Raw genomic sequence first — 27,315 nt, 5'->3', positions numbered from 1 at the left:
AATCAACAGCCCTGTGTGCTGGGCTGAGCCGGAGAGCCGGGCGCGAGGAGGGAGGGCGATCCGCAGGCGAGCAGGGAAAACGTGGCTCCTCTGCCGAGGAGAGGGTTTGTGAAAAGGAGCGCTGGCCCGCGTGCGCCTCTTGTTCCCCGTGTAATTTGCAGCCAATCATCAGTAGGTGTCCACGTCCCTGCGTCCTCCTCACCTCGGCGCCAATCACCCCCACCCCCGCGCCCCCGCCCCCAGCCTCCACACCTCCTCCCTCGCCTTTCTCTCTCGCTCCCCTCCCCCAGCAAACGCACACTCGCACACACACAAACAGAGAGAGAAGGGGGGAGGGTGAGAGAGAGAGAGAGAGAGAGAGAGAGAGAGAGAGAGAGAGAGAGAGAGAGAGAGAGAGAGAGAGAGAGGGAGAGGAGAGAGAGAGAGAGGAGAGAGAGAGAGAGAGAGAGGAGAGACTCCCCGGCTCCCTCCCTCCCTCGCACACAGCGACTGGAGACGGACGGAGAGCAACGCGCTGGGAGAGGAGAGACCACCGACAACAGCCCCGCGCTCTCACACATACACTCACACTCGACTCTTTCCTCTCCCCCCACCTCCTCCTCCTTCCACCCCCACCACTAACACCATCTCCTCCTCCTTCTCTCTGCAACAAGAAAAAAAAAGCCATTTACAGGTATTTTTTTTGATCCGCATATTTATTTATCCCCCCTCCCCAACAGTTTGTTTACAAGTATTAAAGTTGTAATTGGGAGCTGCCAAGACACATCTGGATTTGTGTTTCTTTGTGTTAGGGGGTGATGTGCAACTAATTAAAGGCAGACTGGCAGCGTCTGCAAATTCTAAGGCTCCCCAAATAAAAAGAGACTGGTAAGTGATTGTTCTTTCTCTTTCTCTGGCTTTTTTTTTCTCTTAAATGTTTGCTGTCCGTTGGGATTGTGAAAGTAGATTATTAATGCTGGACTCCAGCAAGAAAAAGCGTCGCTGTATTAATTTATTAATTAATCTGCACCCGCCCCTCCTCCTGAATGTTAAATATGACCTTTGATCTCTATGTCTCTGGTAGACCAGACATACAATATTAGGCATGTACAGTCACATTGTTTAAAGGCAAAACAGGATCATGAAGTATGGATCTCTAATTTAGCTTTGGCATAGAACTATAGTTATTTGTGTGTGTTTTATTTTGTTTTTTTTAATAAAATCCAAACAATAGCTGTGGCTTAGATACCTTTTTCATGCTCCAGAGATGCATTGATTAAACAATAATGACCTGGATACTGGGCATAATCATTTTCTCCAGTTTCTGGTGGTATTAAACCTTGAGGTAGGAAGGGGGGTGGTGATGGCAATCAGAAAAGCAAGGAAAGCTTGTGTTTGGAAACACCACTCTAAGACTCTAAAAAAGGGACATTAAATTATGTCTTTATTTGGAACAAGGTCGAAAGACTAAAACGTTGAAAATTTTCCCTCCACTCAATGTGATGATATCTAATGCATGGTTGACATAACTAGTTTTTACTGAGTAGCAGTTATTATGGTCTTGCAGTTACAATGTGATTCGCAGAAACTGAAGCTATATGCATATTCTTGCTGTGTCTTCCCCCACCCCTTCCAAGCATCAAGAATATTTAGCCAAGAGCATTTTGGGGGCACCTTTTGTATTGCCCTCAGACCTCAGAAGGGAGCAGTTTTCCCTAATGCGAAACCACAGAGGTGGTTCCTGAGTGATTAGAGACTTGCTGTGATTGAAAGACGCCTGCAAGCTTCTAATCCAGCCTGGGGTGAGGTTCCTTATCTTGATTTACTTTGCCTAATAGGGATTTGTTTACATAAACCCCTCTTTTTAGGGCACCTCATCAGTAGGTCTTGAAGTTTTTGCACTTGGAGTTTGGGCAAAACTGGTTCATTAACCTAATTATAAGCATAATTACTATAATTGATAACCATTTTGAACTCTGAATATTTGAGACTGAGACTATTGGGCCCCCATGTAGAATTCCCTGAACTCTACATTATAGACCAATCTATGGGCTTCAAAAGATATCACAAAAAGATATTCTGGCCAAAAAATCTGGAAACAAAGAAACTGGTTTTTTAGGTGAATATACACTTTATGCTTTTGTTTTACTTCTTAAAAGGTGGTGATGTACTTCTCCCTCTGTAATAAACAACTAAAATACCTCTTCCTAAAGCATAATAATGGCCTGTAAGCAAGGAGATGAATGCAAACACCCAGTTAACATTAAACTTTCCTCTTAAAAGAGCACAATTTAAAAATAATTTTAATGGTTATTTTTCTCTGGCAAAGAACACCTTAAGGGCTTCCGCCCCCCCCCCCCCCCTTTTACTCAATGTAAAAATCAGTGATTGTGAGAGATCCTTTTCAAAAAGTGCCATGCTTTCTTCTTGTCTTGGGAAGAGACAGCAATCTCTATTAGGAATGATTCGGAATATTCTTAAAGAGGCTGCAGGCACTTGGTTTAAAACCTGAGACATTGCTGATATAAATATGTATATATGTAATTATGTGGCTTATCTTTATTTTCTACCTTAAAAAAAAAATCAAGTAGAACATCACCCTCTTACCCCCACCAAGCCCCACCACCAAATGGCTTGTACAATTGAGACCTGTCCTTGGTCCATTGAATTAAGACTCTAACAGAGCCAGCTGTGCTGGGATTCAAACTAATGACCGCAGACACAGAAGGACACCGTGGCAGCTGGTAGTTCTTTTTTCCCTGCCTCTTTAGTTCAGATTGTATGTGGGCAGTCTCTTAGCTCTCAGTTGTATTGTGTTTGCTTACAGTTTATACTCGGATGTATTGTAGACTTTCTCAGTACTTCATTTGCTAATTTCCTGTTCATTTTCCTCATAGGGCCATTGCTGTTTTCTACTTTACAGCATTTGCATGCCCAGGCAGCACTTGTTCACACATTTCATAATGTTTAAATGCCCTCTGCTTCTAGGTAGTATCGCCCTCCCACCCATGATTTGCATGTCTTTAGCACTCCAATTGCCCTTTTCCTTAGGCGTTTGTCACCCCCCTCTTCCCTCTTTCCCTGGGTATCCTGGCTATTAATACATTTTCTCAGGAGGGTTATAAGAATAGGGGGGAGGAGCTGTGGTTTGCTGTGGGGAGGAAGGGAGGGGGGTTGGGAGCGTTGGGGGGATGGGCTGGGGGGGTCACATCTTGGTGATTCTTATGCAAAGGACCTGATGGAAGAATGTGGGAGCTTTCGCTGTCTGCGGTGGGTTAGTGAGGGAGGTTGTTTATTTATTTTTAATTTTTTTCCTCGTGCAGCTCGTTGGAATGACTTTCTTTATTTTAGTTGTAACAGTTGGAGGATAATGCAAAGGAAGACGCTGCCTGGGAATTCACCGTCTGTGGAAATGAGCCCCAGAGAGGAATAAAGCAGCCCTCACCTTGCTCTCCCCACCTGAACCCACTTTCCCCTCCCGCCTCGGCCCCCACCCCAACACCACCATCACTCCCTTCCCTCCCCCCCACCTTTCCCCCTTTTCCACCCAGGTGTCGGACCAGGCGGTCCCCACTTCCACCCTGCACCCCTTCTTCCCCCCCTGCACCATGAACACCAATGTCTGCGTGGAGCCCGGGCCGAGCCCGGAGGCCCCGGGCTTGCCCAAGGAAAGCCACTTGCCCGAGGGGGCTCTGAACAGCCTTGTGGATTACAACTCGGAAATGGAGCGCTACCGCTCCTTTGCCACCTCCTTCTACAAGACCAACGGGGGCGCCTTCCCACAGGCGGCCAAGATCGCGCGCATCACCACCCCCATCTTCCCCAGCAGCGCCGCCGCCGCCGCGGCCGCCGCGCGCATCGGCATGTCCCCCTGGAACTGCGACAACGCGGCCACCGCCGCCGCCGCCACCGCCATGCTCTGGGGCAGCGGCGGGGGTGGGGGCGGCGGCGGGGGTGGCGGCGGGGGTGGGGGCGGCGGCGGCGGGGGCGGGGGCGGGGGCGGTGGGGGCGGCAGGAAATCCTCCTCCTCCGCCGCCTCCTCCTCCGCCTCCTCCTCCTCGGCAATCCTCCCCGCCGGCGGTGGCGGTGGCGGCGGCGGCGGCGGCGGCGGCGGCGGCAGCAGGACCAGCATGCATCACCGAAACGAGTCCCAGAGGCTGGGGAAAGCTGGCTGCCCGCCAGAGCCGTCGTTGCAAATGGCAAATACTAATTTCCTCTCCACCTTATCCCCTGAACACTGCAGACCTTTGGCGGGGGAATGCATGAACAAGCTCAAATGCGGCGCTGCTGAAGCAGAGATAATGAATCTCCCCGAGCGCGTGGGGACTTTTTCCGCTATCCCGGCTTTAGGGGGCATCTCATTACCTCCAGGGGTCATCGTCATGACAGCCCTTCACTCCCCCGCAGCAGCCTCAGCAGCCGTCACAGACAGTGCGTTTCAAATTGCCAATCTGGCAGACTGCCCGCAGAATCATTCCTCCTCCTCCTCGTCCTCCTCAGGGGGAGCTGGCGGAGCCAACCCAGCCAAGAAGAAGAGGAAAAGGTGTGGGGTCTGCGTGCCCTGCAAGAGGCTCATCAACTGTGGCGTTTGCAGCAGTTGCAGGAATCGCAAAACGGGACACCAGATCTGCAAATTTAGAAAATGTGAAGAGCTAAAGAAAAAACCTGGCACTTCACTAGAGGTCAGAAGAGATGATTTCTTGTTTCCCAGTCTCCCCCCTTCCCTCCTCACTCCCTCTCCCCTTCAGGGATTCTTGTCTGGCTTCAAGATGCAGTACCCCTTCTCAGAAGCTTCATTCAGGTGGTAAGAGTTGTAGGTGGTTTGCGAAAGGCTTGGCCTCTCCACCACCCGCCCCAGCTGCACTTCACGTGACACCGCCCTTCTAATAGAGTGCCCTCCTTTTTATCCCTGGGGGAAAAATAATGTAATTGGTTTTAAGAATCAGAAGTTTCACATTCAGTATGCTCAATGTTTTCCCTTGGTAGTTTAAAATGCCTCCTCCTCCTCATTAAAAAGGGTGGGGCATCTTTGACCAAAGGACTGGACACATCACATCCTATGCAAGTTTACAGGCTAGGTTAGTGGCCCAGTTATAAAAGTGAGGACACAGTTTGTGGCACACAAGCCTGTTCTCATTGAAAAAACAGTAACAAACCACACAACGGTATTCATTGAAGCTGAACACCTGGATTCAGAAGGGGATTTCCTACCCCCTTCTAGTATCGTTTTTCTACTCATCAAGGCAAAATGTTTGTTTCCTATTTCATTTTCTGCATATCTGATATTTTTGGAGAAAAGTTGAAACTCTGTAGAAAGCGGATTTCCACCTGCAAATTTTAAGGAGATGTGACATAGAATAAAGGGATACAATTAGTTAATTTCAGGGCAGATGAGAGTGATTTGGTTTAAAAAATTATTTTATATAGTTTCAGAATGAATAATTTCTAAAACTCAGTTACAAAAAAAGTATTTCCTTTGGGCTCTGCATTGGACAAAGTAACCATTTTGTGGTTACAAAGTTGGTCTATACACCAAGCACCGTTTTGGTTGATACCTTATATGGTCAGTAATAGTTTCTTTTACCTACAGGTCTTTAAAACAGATATTGTACAGATGCTCACTAAAGTAATTGTTAAATTAGGCTATGAATTATGCTAAATACAGAAATTGATATGTTGGATACAAATTTTGTATTGTGTCCTGATCAAAACAAAAAAGGGGAAAAATGAAAAATCACAGGAAAATTACTTTGATGGTATATTAAGCAAAGAAATGTGGACAAGTAGTTATAGTCTCTTGATAAAATTTACAGGGTAGATAATTAGATGTTCATATATACATGAGACTGTAGGTGGTGGATTTAGCATTCTGTGCTTTAGCATTTTAACATTCTGTGGGGTGAATTGCAGGATGAGAGTGGCTCTCACAAGTTATCTTAGGGGTATCTGTAAATTATTTTAAAAATTGTGAGTACTGCTTAAAGGAGTTTTCTTTATGAACTGGGAAGCAGTCTTTAAAATAATAAAGAGAAGGGTTAAAGATCTTTGGTACAGGTTTGAACACAAAGAAGATACAGGTTTTTTTTAAACCTTTAATTGTGTAAATCAAACTAGATAGCACTCTAGGATTCTAAAAATATCAGAATTATGTTGATGCTCACTATTGGGTATGATCAATTTCATCAAAATATTGCATTTGCATTTATTTTTCTTTATAAGATGCATCAGCTCTTTTTGAAAAGTTTAACTTTACTCCTGGATGGTTTATTGTATTTTCTTTGGCAACTTTCTTTGTGCAAAGAGAATAGCAACTATAATTCAGGTCCATGCATTTTCTTAGGTGGCAAAAAATAGCTTTTGAATCTTCTTTTCTGGATTAATTTATTGTAACTTCTAAGGACTATGGGAAATTAAAATTAAGTTCGTACTGAAATTCTCTATTCCCAAATGATAAGGACAACATGGCTTTTATTTTTCCTCCTGAAATGTAGTATCTAGAATTATAAGTTTGGTTCTGCTGTTAGGCCTCATCTTCAGCTAGACTCATGGCACTACTTGCCTCCCAATTTAGGGTATGTAGTAACTGAGTAATTCTGATTTATTTAGTAAATAATTACCCTGGAGGGGTTTGATATGAGTACCAGTAGGTTTTCTGCACAAATTTCTGTGCTGGTGTAATTTTTTTGTGTGTGATGGTTTTCCTACAAGCTTGATGTGATATTTCAGTTCTTCAGGCATTTTGATGACAAAATCCCACAAAATTACATTTTCTTCTTTTTAAAAATTCTCATGCACACAAATTATGTTAATCTTCACAAGGTGGGGTATGGGTGGAAGAGGAAGCTGGTTTTTTCCTTTGAACTCTCAAGGTGATCTTCTAACTTCAGACTCCTTCTATCAGAGCATGGGTCATGTTTCAAGGCTAAGATTATTAGCGAAATACTATTTGGCGAATAGAAATAAAAAGTTGAAAAAAATTATACAAGATTCTATCTAGATCATTAAAAAAGACAATGCCATCATGACTGCCTTAAACTGCAAATACAGTTATGGTTGTAGGAAACCAGCTGAGCACGTGTCAGAGTGACAGGGCTTACATGACTGAACCAAAGCTGGAAGAGGAATTGCAGGGAGGTGAAAAGTTCCCCTGCTGACCTGGTTTCTCTCTTAAATTTGGTTCATCCTCATCTGAGAAAATGTTTTAGAAATTGGATGGATTCCTGGCTGAGGGCAGTGATTTGGGGACTCATTGTGGATATTACTTGTGGGTGCCAGATGCAAACTCCATAGCTAATATTTGTTGGCTTTGAATTATGGATGCCAATTAACATCTGGATCATAATAATAACATATATTCTTTATCACTTCAAGCCTCGTGTGCCACTCTTCCCTTTGACTTGTTCACATCCCAAAGACTGGAGATAGTCATTTTTGTTTTCAGGGTGAGAAAACTGAAATTAAGACAGACTGGCATGGATATGTTGGGACTCTCATCCAGATTTTTTTCAAAGCCTCCTCTCTAGTGTTCCTTTTAAAACTGCCTTCTATTTTTCTCCTTAGTCTCACCTTAAGAGCATCTTATGATGCCCTAGTAATGTGTTTATAAAATCACCCCCTTGATCATATTTGATATGATAATGCACACAAAACATTTAGTTTTTCTGTTATACTGTGCACTGTGTATTTGCATAACCACTGTTCATTAAGTCAATTACTCTGTTAAAAAATAGCCACTAATTATTCAAAGCAATCCTTACAAATGCTATCTGCCCCTTGTGTGACAAAAACTGTTTTAAAAATTTGTATCCTAAATGAAAAATATTAAGTTCCTAGATGTTTTAATAAACGTGATCATATAGGAGATCCTTATAAGTTACATGATAACACTTTGTCTCTTGCAAAGATAATCCTTCAGTTTTTATATTTGCAACAGTTACATTTCTGATACTTCTAACTTTTCCCAATCTGATATGGCTCAAGAGATAAAATTGTCCCATGGGCAACCCCAGCCTCTTAGTCTCTGAACATTGTTCAGGTGACATGATTGATCTCTGTGGGACAGCATTAGAGACCACACAGATCTGGTTTCTCTCCCATTAGTTGATTTATGGAATTACATTAGTAAGCAGTGCCTCAGGAGGTTTCCCTGCCCCCAATCTTGGCTCTCTTTGCAGTAAGTTTCACACTGCCACCGCTGAGGCTTTCCTTGAGCTGGTGAAGAAACTAGAGAGGGCAGGTTATAGTGAAGACATTGAGAAACTGGAAAGTCAGGAAGAGGATGGTTCCATTCTTTTTTTCTTTACTTTCTTTTATCTCTTAAAAATCTATCTGCCGAATGTACAGGCCAATAGTAATTTTTCCACAAGTTAGGTTGAGCTTCTAAGGGGGTTGGTGGAAAAAAATTCAAATACTGTCTCAAACTTGATAACTTACTTCAGAAGAGTGTAATAGGGGAGGAGGGACATATTGTATATGCTGTTAAGTTCTAAGAGCCCCAACCATAAATGGCAATTGTAAACCTCTGAACAAAGCACAATCTGTAATGGGTGCAGGAAGGTGGCACCTGCCTCCTGAGGAAATTAACTTGTAGACCAGATGTAAAATAGGTGTGTCACTCAAACTAAGAGCTTTTAGTTAATAAAATGATTCAATAATTGAACATATACATTTCTGAGGTTTGTTGACTTAAAAAAATCTGTGGATAAAATGCAAATGTTTCGTGTCTTAAATGGAAACATCCACCAATTTTTCTTTTATGTCATAATTTTTTTAAAAATGAGTCCTCAATTTTTCGTCTCAAGAATAAGAAAATTACCAGCAGAAAAATATTTTTATTTTAGCCAAAAAATGCAAATATATAATTAAGTATGAAAGGGAAAGAGGAAATTTTTCAATAAAATTCAAACAAAATGAGAGTATATTAATATTAGAATGTAACATACAAATAATATAGGAAAAAGCACCTCAATTTTGTAAATAATAAAGAAAAAGCTTGGAAAATTTTGTCTTTGAGTAAAGCTACAAATGAATTTGTGGCCAAGGCATCAAACTGCAATACAAGTTCAATGAGATTATTTTTCCGTCACTGGATTTAATACAAGGGAGTTAAAGTTGTATTTTATCTACTTCAAAATATCATGTTGTACACACAGTAAATACGTGTAATTTTAACTGTCAGTTTGAAAACTTACAAAGCGTACATTTTTAATACTTCCTTATTGAAAACAGTACCCTCACCCATCCAACCATCATGTAAATCCTAAGCCATGTTTTAGATGGCAATTAGGAATAGTAAAATAAAGCAATTAAAATTAATTTGTAAATTATGCTATAAGAATGTTTGAAATTCAACCATCATCAAACAAAATATAAGCAAGCAAACACAAGGCATATAAGAGCAAATTAAAAAAAAATAAACTTTAGGTTTCCATTTAATCCGAGAAAAATATTTGGATATTTTAAGAATGAAAAGTGTTTCTAGGGATGAAAGAAATACAAGCTGTCTGGCTTTTCAAGTTCTTAAATAATGTATTGCTGAAGTATTTCTCTATATTTTGTTTAATCTCAGTCATCTACTTTTCTGAATTAATAGTTAAGTTTTGCATAGTCAGACTTACAGATTGATAAGTACAGAACAATTTAATAAAATAGCCTGTAAGACTGAAAATTGAAAGGCATGCAAAAAGAACAGGCATTTTATCCATGTTTGCTCCAGTTGGAACATTTTTTAACAGGTTCCAGACTGAAGATCCATGGTGGGGTGGAAACATTGTTGAAATATTCTGGATACAAAGTATCTTTCTGGATACAAAGTTAAAGGTTATACTATTTGAGTATTTCTCAGGCATAGGTTGAAAGTGTGCTTTTAAGAAAGTTGTCTAAAGTTGTTGGTGCTCTTAGAATTTACTGCTCAACCTCAATTGGTCAGATTGTCTGAATATGCAGGAAACATTTCACTTTAATTTGCTCTGAAAAAGCTTGAACTAATGTCCTACTATTCAATATGAGTGGATATGCTTTAATTTCTCAGATTTATTTTTACTCGCATTATGCAAAATACCAAAAATAAACGCTTGCATTTGTCATATAGAAATATCTAGTTAAAGTCATGAGTTAAATTCAAGATTTATTTGAAGGCCCATGTAAATATACAAATTGAAGAAAGGACTAATTCTTTTATAGTTTCTCTCATATTCCCAGATTAGTTTGTAAAAAAGCAAAAATGAACTGAAAATAAAATCTAAATTTTATTAGTAATGTGACTTTTAGTCACTGATTAACATGCCAGATGATCTTAGGTGGGGAAGCAGGGTGTTCTAGGAAGCATAATCTTTTATAAAAAATTGTTTTCAGGAAAGTATATATTTTTTGTAATCCATGTAAATTTTGAGAATTTTGTGCATGTGTAATTGTGTTCCTTCATTTGTGCTTCAGTGTTTCTGCCCATTTTTAACATACTTTTAAATCTAGCATTTTGCTATTTTTCTTAGGATTTTCAAAATATTGGGGGAGGGGCATAGAGTGATTTTATCCTTGAGTCATATCTTGTTCCATCACATGCAAACACCTGTCCTGAAATTGAATTATTCTTCAGGGTAATCGAAAAACCTCCCTCCATTCAGCATCATATGTTTTCTGTTGTTTATTGAGTTATGTTGTACCATACTTCAGATGCGACAGCCATTTAATAATGTTGAAGACTTAGCTCTGCAGGGGCTAAAAGGATCCCAGCAGGCTTGTTAACTTCTACTTTAAAACATTATGAGAAATATATTTTCCTCTGTGAAACTTATGGGCTTTCTCTTAATTTGTTTTAAGAACATGAGAATCCATAGCTAGGTATGAAATCAAGCCTGCTGAATTTTTTGGTTTCCCCTTTCTTAATCTTTAACCCGTTTATTTCCCAATACATTTTTTACTAAAGAGACTGTGGCAAAGCAAGCAATTACTTTTACAAAGACCTCATATTCAAGATGTATTTCTTTGGTTTATAAAAAACGACATAAATTATAATCAGGAAATATATGACTAAGCTCCTAGATTTTAATTTCTTTTTATTTAAAATTGTATGTGCTCCATGTGACCAGATAGATAAGAAATTGTAAAAAGAGCCACTAGTATCAAGTAACTTAACAGTTGAACAATGTTAGGTACATCAGCATAACTTCTCTGAACTTTATTTCCTCATCAATAAGATGAAAGTGATATCAACCTACCATATAACGTTTTAATATATGTAGTTTAATGCTGTTGGCAAACTAAAAGATGCTATATGATTTCTCAGTCCAATTTTAAAACCATCAATAAAAATGGAGAATAAGGCAACTGTATTTATAGATAACAAACCAACAGGTTACTTATAGTTTTCAGACATTAAAGTCCAGATGTCCATTAGTGGTGTGTGGTTTTTGAATATTTGTTTTAATCACGCAGTTGGCAAAGATATGGCTTGAGTTTACTTGGAAAGAGATAAATCTAATTGAACATGTTTTCCTTGTTCCTGTACTTGCATTGTCAAATGTCTTAGGAAACTGAGCATATTATCCAGCGAAGTCAGTCAATGTGGTGAGCCAATTTCAATTATTTAGTGCTCTTTCTCCTTCCTTACCACAGACATATCACCACTATTAATTTTTATATATTTCAATAGATGTATGTGTATGTTTCACATTACTAACCTAGTACTTTTATTTGACTATTTTATTTCCAAGACACAGAGATATTCTAAATGTGAATTTGTGAAGTCAAGAGAATTTTTGTAAGAAAGAAATGAATTCCAGTTGGAAAACATGTGTAACAAATATTGGAAAGTGAACATATTTAACAAATTTGGAAAATTGGAAAATATATACATATGAGTATACATAGGAAATAAAACAGGTAGATAATCATTTTACATAAAAAGTGAAATAGCTATGTGAAGTTTTTCTGTTTGTTTTTTGCTAAAAACAGAATATTTTTTAAAATGAGGACTGTTGTTAAGCATTAATAGGAATAGCTGGTGTTTTTCTGGGGAAAAATAGTGATAAGCCCTAAAAGATTTGTAATGCTGACCAAGAAAGATGAGAAACAAAGGAGAAAGGAATATTTAAGTCAGAATCCAATGCAGTATATAGAAAGAACTTTGACAAGATGGAATTATGGATTTATGCTTAGCTTCAGCTGTTATAAAAGTTTTTTTAGATGATAGAAAATATTTTTTTAAAAGATATATTTTTTTAATGATGACTCAATACTTTTGGTATGAGAGTCAGCTGAGGCTTGAGTGGAGTGGCAGATGAGTTAGAGATAAGAAAAAACAGATTGTGTTATAGCTGATGTTATTATTTTTACTTATGCATTTGAAACATTTGGTAGAATAATTCCAAAGTGTAACTAAAAGAGAATACTTCCAAGATGGGTGGAAAATGGTATCCCATTTGTGTCTCTTCTGCATTAAAATTCATATTTTAGAAAACATTCTTGAGAAAGTAAAGTGTCAGACTATGGGAAAGACGGTGCTGAAAGTGCTGTTTCTTGCCCAAAGACTAAAAGACAAAAGCCAAAAAACCCCACCAAACCACAACTGGATTATTGGTAATACTATAATGATAGGGACTAAGAAGGATGAGAAGAGAAAGGGATATATGTTTGTAGATTAGGAAAAATTATGGACATTTCTATTTCAGCAAATCTGGCAAATGCCAGAGAAGATATATTTTCTCCAAAATTTAGAGAATGAGACAAGATTAAATACATTTTTAAGTGAATAGAAGACCATATGAATTTAATCATTTGGAAATGGCAAGAACTAGTGTGGGTGAATCGGGGTAGAAAAATAACTATGCTTGGAAATAACTTCTCTATTGGCAATGCTTTTTTAAAAAAAATAGGTTAAATTAGAGAAGTGATTATCTTAATGGAGTGAAGATAAGAAAAAAAGGATAAAATTAACAGTCATATGTAGGTATATAAGAAGTGAAAAGTTGTGGAGTCTTCCATTAAACATGAAATATTTTGTGTGCTCTACCTTTAGTCCATGAAAAACAAGAGAGAGAATATTGGCTTGTTTCCATCATAAGAAAACTACATTAGCTCTTCCTTGTAATGCTGCTATATGTAGAGTTAAATTCATTATGAAGTGGAGTGGTTTTAGATTTTCCTCATGTGATTCTTTTCACATGAATCCATTTTTCTATAGTGTGGAGGTGTGTTTATCAAACTGCAGGTGACAGTATGTTGGTGGTCCATGAAACCAATGTTTTAACTTACCATCATGATTTTTTAGAAAGTAGATTAGAATAGAATGGAGCAGAAAATGTATGAGCTTATCACATGTAGTAATAGCAAGTACTGTTCAACTTCTGTTTCAGTTATGTACACTTAAAGAAATGTGTGTGTATCTGTGTGCTGAGTGGCTATGTAAAACGTATTCATAACTTTTGGTTGCAGTCAAGTTTGAAAAACACTAATCTAGCAACAGCAGCATCACTATTGAACAAGTCTGTAGAAGGAAAGAAATTATATTTGAACAATGTTAACAAGATAAAGAGTAAAATTGTAATGTTTCTACAAATAGTGTACTTTTACTTATTCCAGGCAGGTCTGTACCTATGCTATCTATTCATGAATATATGGTGTTAATTAGCACATAATAAACCTTTGATAAATTCAATTCAATTTAACAAATGTTTAGGTGGAACTGTTATCTTCCAAGACTTAAGTTCCATGTATACATACATATGTGTATACCAATATATATGTACATGCATATATACACACACACACACATATCCTGGCTTAAATAACCCTAAATGTTCTTCATTCCTGCTCTGTTTACAATCCCCACGTAATTATCTAGCTCTGGGTCTTAGTCCTTAGTCCATATATGTATATATATATGGAACTATATATATGTATATATATTTTTTTTCCTTGAGACAGGGTCTTGGTGTGTTGCCCAGTCTGGAGTGCAGTGGCATGTTCTCAGTTCACTGCAACTTCTACTTCCTGGGTTCTAGCTATTTTCATGCCTCAGCCTCCTGAGCAGCTGGGATTACAGGCGTGCACCATGATGCCTGGCTGATTTTTGTAGTTTTTTAGTAGAGATGGGGTTTCACCATGTTGGTCAGGCTGGTCTTGAACTCCTGACCTCATGTAATCCACCCACCCCAGCCTCCCACAGTGCTGGGATTATAGGCATGAGCCACCACACCCGGCCTCCCTATTTATATTTTAAATTTTCAGTCCAAGAAATGGACAAATGGCCACATTTAAACTAACGTTGAAATTTTAGAAAATTCTGTAAGCAATCTCACACCTATTTAAAAGCCTTAGAATTCCTTGATTCATCCTTGGTTTAGTTCTCCACATCTAGATAAGTAACACAGACTAATGTGATCTCTGCCTTGCTACCGCATGTGATTCTGTAGTATTATATTTTCTGTTTTATTTCAAGGCATATTTTACAGAGTGCTGGAAAACTTACCTGAATAAGAGAAAAGATTATATTGGAAGAGAGAAAGAAGGGAAGGAAGGAAGGAAGGAAGGAAGGAAGGAAGGAAGGAAGGAAGGAAGGAAGGAAGGAAGGAAGGAAGGAAGGAAAGAAGGAAGGAAGGAAGGAAGGAAAGGAAGGAGGGAGGGAGGGAGGGAGGGAGGGAGGGAGGGAGGGAAGGAAGGAAGGAAAGAAGGAAGGGAGGGAGGGATGGAGGGAAGATAAAAGCAAGGAAGGGAGGAAGGAAATACAGGAAGGTTACAGGATTGCTGCTATTTAAGGGAAATCAGAAACGGGCATATTGGCAAAAAGAAATGGCATACTTAAGGTCATCTTGAGTCTGGTTTAAATAAGAAATGAGAAGCAATAGTTAATGTCTCAGAATTTATGGAAAGGTGTCATGGGTCTGGGTTTAGATCCACTAGAACCACTAAGCATTGTTTTTTTGTTTTGTTTTGTTTGTTTGTTTTTGTTTTTGTTTTATCATTTATCATGATGGAAAATCTAATTGCAGGAAAACTAAGTATGTTTTCAGTTTTTTTTTTTTTTAATATTTTTAAAAGTAATTTTCAAGTCTACAATCTGCAATTAGAAACATGGAAAGGCCAAGATGGGAAAATGAGCGCTCGAAACTAATGACAGTGTTTAGGAAGCTCGGGGCTATCCAACTCCTATAATGTACTGATAGTACAAAGTATCAGTGTACTTTTTAAGTAATCATAAGGAGAATTTCTAAGAAAATACAGAATCGTGTATATAAAAAAGGCTACCGAACAATGAAGATGTAAAGGATATCAGTCACTACATCTTATAAATCCTATGGTGAAAAATTAAACGTATTAATTTCCTTTGTTAGTTATTTGACTATCTGAATGTGGCTATGTTCTACATAGATTTATATACTCTGGATGGAGCACATGATACTTATAGAAAAAGAGGTAGTTCATGAAAACTTCCTGAGGAGAAATTATAATCTTATCTGCGTGCTCCAGCACAAGAGCAAATGCCTACCATGATGTTATGGTAGTGGAAAATGCTTAATAGTATTTATCTTCTTGATGAGACAGATGAACCAAAGTATATTTCTAAACAGTTAAGAAACATGTAAAGACTTGATAAAAATTAGATTATTGTTGACTGTATATTTTTCAATTTTATTATTTTAAAAGATAATTAAGAGAAAAGACTGAAAGTCAAAGTCAGAGTGATTGTGAATTTGAGCATTCCATATGATGGCAATTGAAAGAATAAAGGGAGGGAGAGAGGGAGGGAGGGAGGGACGGAGGGAAAGAAGAAAGGGAGGGAAGGAAGGAAGGAAGGAAGGAAGGAAGGAAGGAAGGAAGGAAGGAAGGAAGGAAGGAAGGAAGGAAGGAAGGAAGGAGGGAAAGGAAGGAAGGAAGGAAGGAAGGAAGGAAGGAAGGAAGGAAGGAAGGAAGGAAGGAAGGAAGGAAGGAGAAAAAGAAGGAGGGAGGGAGGGACAACAAAAGCTACATGTTATTCTTAGAACTATAGTTTTAATCAAAGTAAATTATTTTGGTGATAGCATCTAGTTGACAGAAATATTTAGAATTAATGTTTTCTAAATTCCTTTCAGTAGTTCATAAATGTAAAACATGCTGTGAATTTTAGGCGGAGTCTGTCCCAGTGGTTGTATGGTTCATAATAGGTTCTGAGCCACATGAAGTTCAGTGACTACATCCAAAATGCTACTTGACTTAGCCTAACAGGAAATTTTCTATTAAACTTATTTTCACTTTTATGTAATTAAGAAATAAATATTTCTCAGATCTCAGAACTGTAATAATAAAAGAGATACACCATATTGATTTGCTTATGGAGGTTAAGTGTAACTACTTTATTTTCATATAAATTAGAGGGTGTCCAAATCATAGCTTTGATAGTCAGGTTAAACATCACCTCTTAAGATAAAGTGACTTCTCATTTTCTAGTATTTTATATGAATATTTACACTGACTGCTTTAAAATTAACCAGATCTTCAAAATTGTCCAACCACTTGGTCTGGAAAAGACTCCTCATTGTTTTTCAATGGCTAATTCACAATGAACTCACCTAATGCTATATTGCTGCATTCAACAGGAATTACTTGAGAAGAAGTTGAATTATTGAACTTTTATACACACATATATATTCATATATATTCACATATATTTATTTAGAGTCTATAACCACATATATTTATACATATGTATACATACAAATGAAATATGAACATACGAATATATATAAATATTTTCAATCATTCTTGAAGGTATAGTATTGATTTTATTAACCTAATTTTTACTTTATAAATCTTAATTTTACTTCTAATTTTCTTTCACATTCTCTCTTACACATAAGGTTAAATATATAAAATTGTTTTGATAAATACCTTTTAAATTTGTGAATTATTGAAAGATTTTCCTCTTTCTGTTTACCATGGTACCACCGTGCTATGTTTTATTTTTATATGGGTAAGAACATTTTAGCCACTAAAGTACCCATTTATAATACACTAAATTTGCTTATTTGTTAGAATGATGTGGTTTAAAGTATTTTTACCAAATGTAACTGAAATAGAATTATACACACATAGCATTATCAAGAGACTTGCTTAACTAAAGTAGTTACATTAGATCTATGGCCAAAAGTAGGTATATTTTTTGGTCACTTCTGGACCAGTGTGAATCGTGGTGTTAATCTGTCTATCATTTTACCTCCCACCAACCCACTCCCACCCTGTACACACATTCTCCTTTAGACATCTGTTTTCATGACAGGCTTTATCACCATATGGACTTGACTTAGTGCCTTTACAACATAATATATAAAGTCATCTTTCCATTTTCAGAAGTTAGCTAGGTTTACCTTCTAAAGTCACACTGTCACAGTCTAAAATCATGCTGTCACAGTGGTGATGGTGACTGTGGTGGTTGCAGTGTAGGAGTGCAAGGCAAAGAGAGCAACAGGAGTAACAGCCAAGGGAGAATCAATTATCAATGAAAAGGTCATCTCTAGTTCTCCATCGTTAATTGGAGAAATCTTGGTCACAAATGGCAATTTGGAAACCGAAATATGGAATGTTTCCTATAATAATATTTAAAGCCTCCAAAAGTTGGCGGCTTTAAATAATTATCTAGTTATTTGGTACTTCCCCCTTTTTAAATAGAGGTCTAATATTCCAGTTAGTGGATGATGTTGAAAGTTGTTTTTAGTTTATATTTAGATAATGACCAAAATAAGGTGTGATTATACCAAAGACATACAGTTATGTAAGAAATGAATCTGGATTATGAGAAAAATTAATCTGCTATACATTAAATACATAATATGGATTTATTACAACACAGAAGAAAAAAGTGAGGTATAATTTTAAAAATGGAAACAGTATATACTTATATTACTCCAAATATTAAATTTAGATATTATTAATAAAATCTTGTCTTGTTTATAATAGCAATAAATTATTGGACTGTGTGATTATCATTAATGGTTCTCTTATATTATTAGCCTACACTATACCAGTGTTTTCTAATAACTCTATTATAGTTACTAGACTATGATTTCTAAAATTTATCATTTACAAATGGAATACAGAAACATCTTTCTGCTAAAAGCTTGTTGGGGAGGTGTTCACCTTTGCTTGGTATTATTTTATATCATAATTATTAATTATTCAAAGATTCATATTACTATGCATTAACTTGTGTCAATCTCGTTGTTCACATTCACAATACTGTATGTGTAATACAATTTCCCATTTCTCCAAGTAGATTTTGAAATTTTGTCAGTAATATAATCAAGAACCTGTATAACAATGTTTTAGCATTCTTCGTGAATCAAATCAGAAAAAAAGGTAGTTTTTTTCACCATAAGGAACCTTCTTGCATTTGTTCATCCAGAAATTTCTAAAGTTTGAAAGTTTTATATGTAGCCACAAATGAAATCTATATAATTGAATAACTAAAGGCAAACAATGGGGTCCATTATTATGTTTTGTCATATTTATTTGCATACTTTCTACTGCAGAATTTCAGTGATTCATTAAGGTCTTTGCATTCTAGTGTGAAATGATAGACTTGAATACAGTGAAGGTTTCCAGTAGCAAGGCCTCAGATGCCCAGGAGTCTAAGAAACTTATAGTGGGACTCCTCATAGTGAAAACAGTATTTCAAAAGGTTATACAATAGGTGGTATTGGTTAACTACAGCCTGAAATGAACCTAAGATTGGTTGGGATAAAAGCATGCTTCATGATTATATGGGAATCATAAAATGATTTCATGACTTTTGTTTCTTTAAGAAGAAATGGGAAAACAGGAAATTATTTTTGATCAGTATAGAAATAATGGTATCCCCAAATAGTGACCTCCAGTTGGAAATCATGAGAGCCGTCTTGTTTCACAGTAGAATTTTGAAGGCCTAGGTGAGTCACTGAAATTTTTGATTTGAAAGTATATGAATAACTATTGGAAAGATAGGTTTAACTCTAGTTCTAGACATTTCTAGGGTCATAATCATGATCTCAATTTAAAATTGTATGTATTTAAGGTGAATTTCAGCATCAAAAGTTATCATTAATTTCCTTTTTGAAACCTCAGGTCTAACATTGTTAAAAGTTTTAAGTGCAATTTTTAAAATATTGCTACATTTTACACACTGTACCTAGATACGAATGGCCAATCCACATATCCTCATATGCACAGAGTTAGAGATACCCAGTGTTCACCTTTTAGGAGCTGATGTTTTATTAGACTTGACATATTTATAACAAGAATATGTAGATGCATTCTTCACCTGAAGATACCACTTTCCATGTGACTGCTTCGCAGGTATGAAAAGAGAAACATGCTAAAATCCTTAAGGTGAAAGCCTTTCGTATTCTTTATTATTTTAGGTTGTTTATTTCTTCACTGCTGATTTAATGAAAATCAAACTGAAATATATATCTGCCAGGAACATTATTAATTTTTTAATTTATTTTTAAAAGTAAATATAAAATGTACTCGGACTTGGATTTTAATCATTCTTTTATTCAAGGAAATTCCCTTATTTTTCATGTAATTTAGGGAGAAACAGAAGACTCCTTTAGACTTGAGGGTAGTGTTGTACCTGGCTTGTGTAGGGATGAATTCTGTGGAACACTGTGCTTTACAGCACTACAGGAAAGAGAGCTGGGACTGCAGGTTTCTCCACAGGCCTCCTGGGAGCAAGATGGCTGTTTGTCAGTGTTTGCACCTGCATGAACAGTGAAGGCTGCCTTAAAGGATGCTGATCAACTCAATTCTATTCTTTACCTCCCCACCCCCTTCTCTTCAGGGGAATCTGGCTTTCCTGTCACTCAGGATAAAGATCCCCTGCAAGCAACACTGAGATCCAGAAAGTCACTGTAATCTCATCAAGAGTGTGAATCCCTAGCTGGGACTTTGAATTTATATAATCCAAAGGTAGCTAGCTGGTCAGGGTATTTAATCTTCCACATTGGTGTGCTGAGCCCCCGCACCATTTAAAAAGAAGTCTTCTTACAAGGATAACCTCATTAGTTGACAGAATGAAAAAATATGTGTCCCCAAATTAGTATAAACTTAGTTAGACACCTATAGTTTTAACTCCACATTTTATCTATGAAAACATTGTTGCTATACCCAGCTTGGCTGAAACAAACTCAATCAGTCCTAAAGTACATTTCCATTGTATTCCTGATGAAAATTGGGCAGGAGATTAAATATACATCTGTTTTGGGTAGGCTACAGGACCCTAAAGAGTTTTGACACTTTTAAAATCCTGAAATACAACTGTTAGTTACAGAAACCTTACTACAAATTTCTGGTGTGTGTCTTGATTATTTTCTAATTACTGCACCAGTAGTTTTCCTGATTTTTCTCACATATTTTATTTGGCGATTTCCCAACTAATCATTTTTAGGCTTCTTGACCTCAAGGATCTTAACATAAGGAGGAAATAATTTTTAAAAGAGGCTTCCCTGCTTACCTTCTCACTTCTCCTGCAATAAACTGTCCATATTCTTACATCTGGGGATGCATACTGGTCTCAATGTATGCATAGTAATATCATGATGCACAGTAATATCAAGTAAGTGTAGAAAACCTTTGCTCTGCTTTTCTCATGTTTGCATTGTTTATTTAATCTTTACTGCTAACAGATATTGAGAAATGATTATCTTTTTTTCCCCACAACAATGACCTTTGACCCTAAGTGGCATTTTATAAGCTTACTTTTTCTAAATGTTACAAATAAAATTGAGTAACTGAAAGGGGCACAGGAGGAGCAAGAATTGGAAAAGAGATTTAAAAGTATATCTAAGACATAAGGACTTCATCTCATTTAAAAAATGTACTCCATATATTTTTGCTGTTTATCTTCGTAAACATATATGTTTATCAAGATACAAGATTACATAAGTATATATTTATAATCTTGTTTCCAGTTGGCATCTGAGAGTAAGTTGGCATCTCTGTGTCATACATATACACATAAATGTGAATATATATGAATATATATGCACATGTTTATTTTTCATATGTGAATCTGTAACCATAGATCTATAATTGCATGAATATGCTTGGATCTAACTTATCTTGTTAGAAATGACTACATTTATATAAGTGTGCATACTTATATGAGATTTATTCTTAGTTGGCATCAGCCAGTGAGTTAGCATCTGGTATAAACTTTTAAGTTTTCATTTATTGCTTTTGTATGTGTATAAGGCATGAATATTAGAATGGGAATGTTCTATTTCTTATTACTTCACATAGCTTCCTAATAATGATTAAATTAATGTAATCAAAGCATATAATTATTACCTTTATTCAAAAGTTAACTTTAGAGAGTAGTGAAGGGGTTTTTCTTACCAACTAAATCAAATGATAGAGATTCAGGTATGCATAGTGAGCTGGAAAGGAGAAAACCGATGAAACCATCAGGAGTAAGACGTAACATGTTAATAAGATCAGTACAACTTCCATGAGAATAGTGAACTTTTTTGTTTGTGCTTTTAGGAAACGCTGCTCGGTTAGATTTTGTTCTGTATACGTATATGCAAACTTGGAGTAGGAAGATAGTCATTTATCAATGATTTGTTCTTAATACAGTGATTTTGAAATTTATTGTGTTTGTTGTTAGGACAGTCTTTTTAACAATTATTTTAGTACAGATAGTGAAAAGCAGGTTTGCTTTCCAAAATATTTTATTGATTTCTAATTGAAATCCTAATCAATACTTTTATTATTAGATGACATAATTACAATAGGACAATGTCAACCAAATAACACGTGTGAGAAAGTAAATAAAAGCTAACCTCAATTATTAGAGAGTATTTAGTAGAATTTTGTATTTATTTTCTGAAATCCAAAAATCAAGTGCTATTAACAATATTTTAAGATGCATTACAAGGAATGTGTGTATATGTATGTGTTCATGTGTTTTTGTTTACCTAGTAAATATATTGGCACTTACATTCAACATGTCAATTTATATACTTATTTATCCTTAGCAGCCATTTTACGATTTATACAGGCTTGTTGGGCTGGTCTAAGGAATAAAATCAACTTTCTTTTACAGGAGAATGTATTCTTAGCTTGTTGTTTCTTGCATATCTTCACTGCATATTCATGTGATTGTTTTATGTATACCATTAGAATACATTTTAAAGAAGGATATGGCATGAGGAATTATTGGATGTTAATGTACATAGAAAATTCAAGCTTAACTACCATTTACCTAACAAGAAAACCTTGTAGTAACTATAAGCTTTTTATTAGGAAGATTGTTTATACTTTGGTGCTAGCTTGATAATTCTTTGGAGAAACCATTTATGGTATGTTTACAATTCAATAGGGTGGTTATTCTTCATTGAATATCGTTGATTAGTAATCAATTTGCTTTTTATATTTATTAATTTGTTGAAAATAGAAACTCACTTTGAAACAGTGATATGTTTTATCAGTATAGTTCTCATTAGAATTTAATAATTGATAAGTATTGCAGGTAATATTGATATTTGTTATCATTCCGTCATTTAAGAAAATCTTTAGAATAAATTACTTAACTGAATTTTGAACATCAGCTTTGCATAATTGGATATGTATGTATATATTGTGATTTTTGTACATGAAACAGTGGCCTAAATTTCAGTTTCAGTTTTCGGTTGCATTTTTGTTAGGGTGGTTAGAGGCACAGTAATTTAATCATAGTCATTTTAACTGCATAGAATGCTTATATGTCTCACTCATGTTTAAGACCATGTGCATAGCTGACTGTGTCTTTAGAAATACAAAAATACAAAATAAATATCTATCATTAGAAATGACTAATGTAGAAAGCTAACTAGCAAAAGTGAATCTTTTCTTTTTTCATGATGTGATTGTGCCTTCTGTGTGCATGTTATTGTGACAGTAAGATGATCCACTCAAAATGATGTAGGCATTCTGCAAGGCAGATAAAGATTTTAAGTACCTGTGCTGACTGGTCTTCCTAATATTGGTTAAGAGGTTGAACTTTCCCTTTATTCTGCTTCCTATGTGTGTTTCAGGCTGCATTTCCTATATTTTTAAACCAATATGTTTTAATCAGTATATTCAGCAAGTTAGCATTAAATTCAATATTCTAATTATTGTCATGTTATAAGATTGAGCATTTCTTCTTTTTATTAAATGTTGAAATATACAAGTCATTATGTTGTATATTGGTAGCTAAAAATATTATTGAAGTGTAAAGGAGAAAAATCTAATTTTATATTGGCATAGAAAGAAAGCTTAACTTGTTTTCTTGCTCTTTTTTTTATAGAGAACACCTGTTCCCAGCGCTGAAGCATTCCGATGGTTCTTTTAAAGCAGTAGTATATCTTATTTTCAAGGCATTTGGAAATGAAGGGCAAACTAATGTCTTGTTTTAAGAAACTGCTTAGTCCACCACTGAAGAAAATATCCAGAAATTATTTTCACTTTACATATAGGGGTTTCTTCAAAAAAAAAAAAAAAAAAAAAAAAAAAAAAGGAAAAGAAAAAAAGACATAAAAATAATGTGGGAGCTTGGAGAATTGGCCAGTCTATTTACTTTCAATACACTGATTCTTTCTTTGATGTAATTTAGCTATAGTAGTGAAGTTGTTGTCTATTTTGAAAGTGGCTGTAAAAAATAAGTTTGGGTAAACCCCTGCTGTAAAATCATGTATCTTTGCAAAGTACATATCTATACTTCATTTTCAAATATATGTGTTTCAGTACTGTAAACTGTACAGATAGCAGCTTGTATTTTGTGTGTTTAGACACAAGGAGACAATCATGTCTGAGCATCTATGGAGATTAACAGTTTGTACACAACAGTATGGTTCTGCAAGTTAAATCTGGAGCAATAAATTTTAGCTTTAACTATTTTTTGCCAGTGGTTTAGAAGCAGCAACAGCACTGGCACCATTTTGCCATGCATCTTTCCATAGAGACTTGATGCCAAGTTTTACAAGACTAAAAGATGATGATGCATCCACCAGTTACCTTCAGTTTTATTGTTATAAGAGGGGAAGATGTTATGAAAGTTTCAATTAATCTTTTGAGCACTATATTAGAGTAGTGGTTATGCACTTGCATTGCTTACAAACGAGCTGTACAGAAGGGTATACCTCCCAAATACTTAGTGTAGTTGACTTGTCCTGGGTTGCACTGTAAGGCGGAGTACTCAGAGTAGTTGGAAAATGCAGAATCAGTTGTATAATTTTTTTTATAAAAACAGTGGTTTTTATCTTAGGAGGGGGAAATTTGTAACTGACTTTTTTCCCCAGCCCAGCATGGGCTGTATACGTTTTATTGTTTCTTAATTGTTTTCTTATTTTTTCTGTAGGAAAAAATCTTAATAAAAACTACCCCAATGTTTTCATTTCATGTATGATATTAAATGGGTAGTTTTAACACTTGAATATGTTGAAGGCTTCTGCCTTGAGGCAGGACTTGCTATATTTTTAATTTACAAAGAATTAAACATATTCATAAAAGTGAGGCATTTTATCTCTTTTTATTTTCTTTTCTCATAGCCACCCAGTTGGACTAGTGGTCTTCCCCCAGTCCCTCAGTAAAATGCTCCATTGCTTCCATTTCCATTCTTGTCACTTGACGCTTTCATCCTGAGAAGGCAGGGCTGCAGTCTGTGGAATTTCATAAATGCAAGACATACTCCTCCCCCTACAATCTACACACAAAGGATCTAATGCTTCATAGAACCTGTGCTACCTTTTCATGTAGGAGTTGGTTTTCTTATCACAGTCAGGTTTCCTAAGACCATCCCATCAGGACAAATATTTACATTTCATTTTATTTTTGTTTGTCTCAATTATAAAGACTATTTTCAGTTTCAGGAGTAGAACAGGGTTAAGCAAAAATATGTAGCGTATAAAAGTTGCCTACTGCAACTTTTTGTTCTTTGTCCACTAGCCAGTTGATTTAACCCACTACATCCATTAGCTTGCTGAAAAATGTTAGCAAAGTAAATCACGAAAAGAAAGATAATTTGAGAAGAGAATGGGTATGGTACAATGAAAGAGGCTGTAAAGATTAGGTAAGACTAGTAAGTGAATATTTTTAAAAATTTAGTTGTAGATTTGAATGGGATATGATAGGACAGAAAAGATTTTTTTAAAAAACAGAAAGAGTGTTTCATGGTGAAAGTATTAGGGGAGGGTGGACAAAGCATGCACACATGCCAATTTGAAAATCAAGTGTGACTTACCTCACATAGAGTATGAATACATGGTCCACAGTTATGGTCAACAAGCATTTTCAAGAAAAACTCATGATGTGTTACACCCATCCATGTGTAGAGATGAGAATGAACTGATTACAAGCTAAAATGTGCTATATACTGTATTAATTTTGAGATAGCTTTCTACTTGATGTATATTTCTTTCAGGGTTTCTATCTAGTTAGAATTTCAGCTTCCGCTGTGGGACCAATCAGAGCTGTATGAGTTTTTTGTTTTGTTTTGTTTTGTTTTTCCATTATTTTATATTATTTTTCTTTGTTTTTTGTTTACCAATTTGCTAATTAATTACAAGTAAGTGAAAACTTACTTTCACACTTGAATAAGCTTGCCTTGCTCTTTGGAAAATGATGATTGTTATTAATGAAGTGAAACAAACTTCTAGTCAGGCTATATTAGGCATACAATAACATAAAGATCTCATAGCAGTATACTGAGAGTCTAAAATACATTCTAGTATTGCATGTCTTGGTGTGCTTTTGTTTGTTTGCTTTTTAAAAGAACTAATGAATCTGTATATTGTAAACTGTGGTGTTTTACATGTCAATTCATTTTTTAATGAAAGAAAATTTGTTGATTACTTAAATGAGAAAGTTTAGCGTTTCATTCATTCTCTTATGTTTTTTATTCTTGATATTGTTCTTTTATACCACCCACTTTTTAATGTTTTTGGTTAAACTCCATTTATATAATGTAGGGTGCATATAAAGTTCTCATGGTGATGTTGAAGAAAGAGATGACTCTTCTGGCCTTTCTCTAGTTTTCTTTTTCATATGTCCATGTACTGAGAACTTGTAAATCTTATCATTATAAACCTAAGGCAGTGATTTGAAGGTTTACATTTTTCATGATTTAAAAATACCAATGAAATGTAACTTTTAAAAATTCCTCACTGTATGCTTTATATTCACTCTCAAGAAAATTCAGAATGTAGATTGTGTGGACAACTATACACAACTTAATAATTATATATCAGATAAACTGAATAAAAAACTTTGTAAGAGTGGTTTACACACACAGGATCTTGTCCTCCCTAGGCATGGATAGAGAGATGCCATAATCTGCCAGCATTTGGGGAGAGCATGGTAAATACTTGAGGCACTGATACATAGTGCAGTGAGCCAATTTCCTTTTCAGTTGTCACTCAGCACCGTAACATCACGAAGAACATCATTAATGCAAACCTCTCACTAAGCCTTCAGACCAAAGTGGCTTTCCGATGGACTCTGCCTGTCTGTCTACAAGTGGAGTCAGATTCAAAGTAGAAATGTATCCATATTTGGGAGAGAAAATAGGAAGTCTTCCCCCACTGTAGGAGTATGTAAAGATGTCTCCTGGTTGCTTAATTCCCAACACTCAAGTTCCTTCTTCTAAACACATTTATAGGGAACGAGGGATGGTGGGCTTATTATGAATTAATATTAAGCAATCACTAAAAGAAAGAAATGTTCTCTTCCTTTCAATCAGAAACCCTGATATGTAAGTTGTGCAATTAATGCTAAAGCGTATAAAGTCTTTAAGCTGATAAGTATCTGTAATCAAATAATGAAAAAAGGAAAGCCATTAAATGAACACACTATTCAGGGTCAAATATGTTCAGCAAAAAGCCGTAGTGGGTCTTTGATCATGGTTAGATTCACAGTGATATCAAACAGTTGGTTCTCATGTAACAGCTAAATGTTTCAGATTTTTTTTTTTTTATTAAATTTGGCATTTCACACTGAGATCTGTATTCCTAGTGAATAAAAGACAGCTACTATATTAGGAGGGATTCCATTTTCACAATTGCAAAACAGATATTTCAGGAACATGGGCCACAAAATGTACTCCTTTCACAGTGTTCTCCTCTTCTGAACTGTGCAGTTATCTATTAAATTTTCTAATAGATATTTGTGTAAGGTGTATGTATGCTTGTGCAATTATTTAAAAAGCGGTTTTGGAAAACAGTGTATTTATTAAAGAAAATTACTTATGGGGCATGTACAAAACTGTAAAAAAAAAAAAAAAAGTAAAAAAAATCACATTCAATTTGCCCAGTAAAGTTGTTTTTGTGAAATTTCTGTGTTGTTGAATAAAGGACTTTAGTATTCAAAATA

The 27,315-nt window shown here is 35.9% G+C and overlaps 1 protein-coding gene across 1 annotated transcript; it reads left to right on the top strand.

The window, feature by feature from the left end:
• Window positions 1–478: 478 nt before the first annotated feature.
• Window positions 479–27,315, top strand: CXXC4 (CXXC finger protein 4). The gene is made up of 3 exons (XM_030913544.1): window positions 479–673; window positions 3,331–4,661; window positions 23,258–27,315. The coding sequence occupies exons 2-3, from the start codon at window positions 3,588–3,590 to the stop codon at window positions 23,300–23,302; spliced, it is 1,119 nt and encodes a 372-aa protein (XP_030769404.1). The 5' UTR covers window positions 479–673; window positions 3,331–3,587; the 3' UTR covers window positions 23,303–27,315.

The sequence above is a fragment of the Rhinopithecus roxellana genome, chromosome 2, assembly GCF_007565055.1.
Source record: "Rhinopithecus roxellana isolate Shanxi Qingling chromosome 2, ASM756505v1, whole genome shotgun sequence".
Lineage (NCBI taxonomy): Eukaryota > Metazoa > Chordata > Mammalia > Primates > Cercopithecidae > Rhinopithecus > Rhinopithecus roxellana.
The sequence above is the reverse complement of the archived record's forward strand: the minus strand, read 5'-3'. Positions and strand labels throughout refer to the sequence as shown.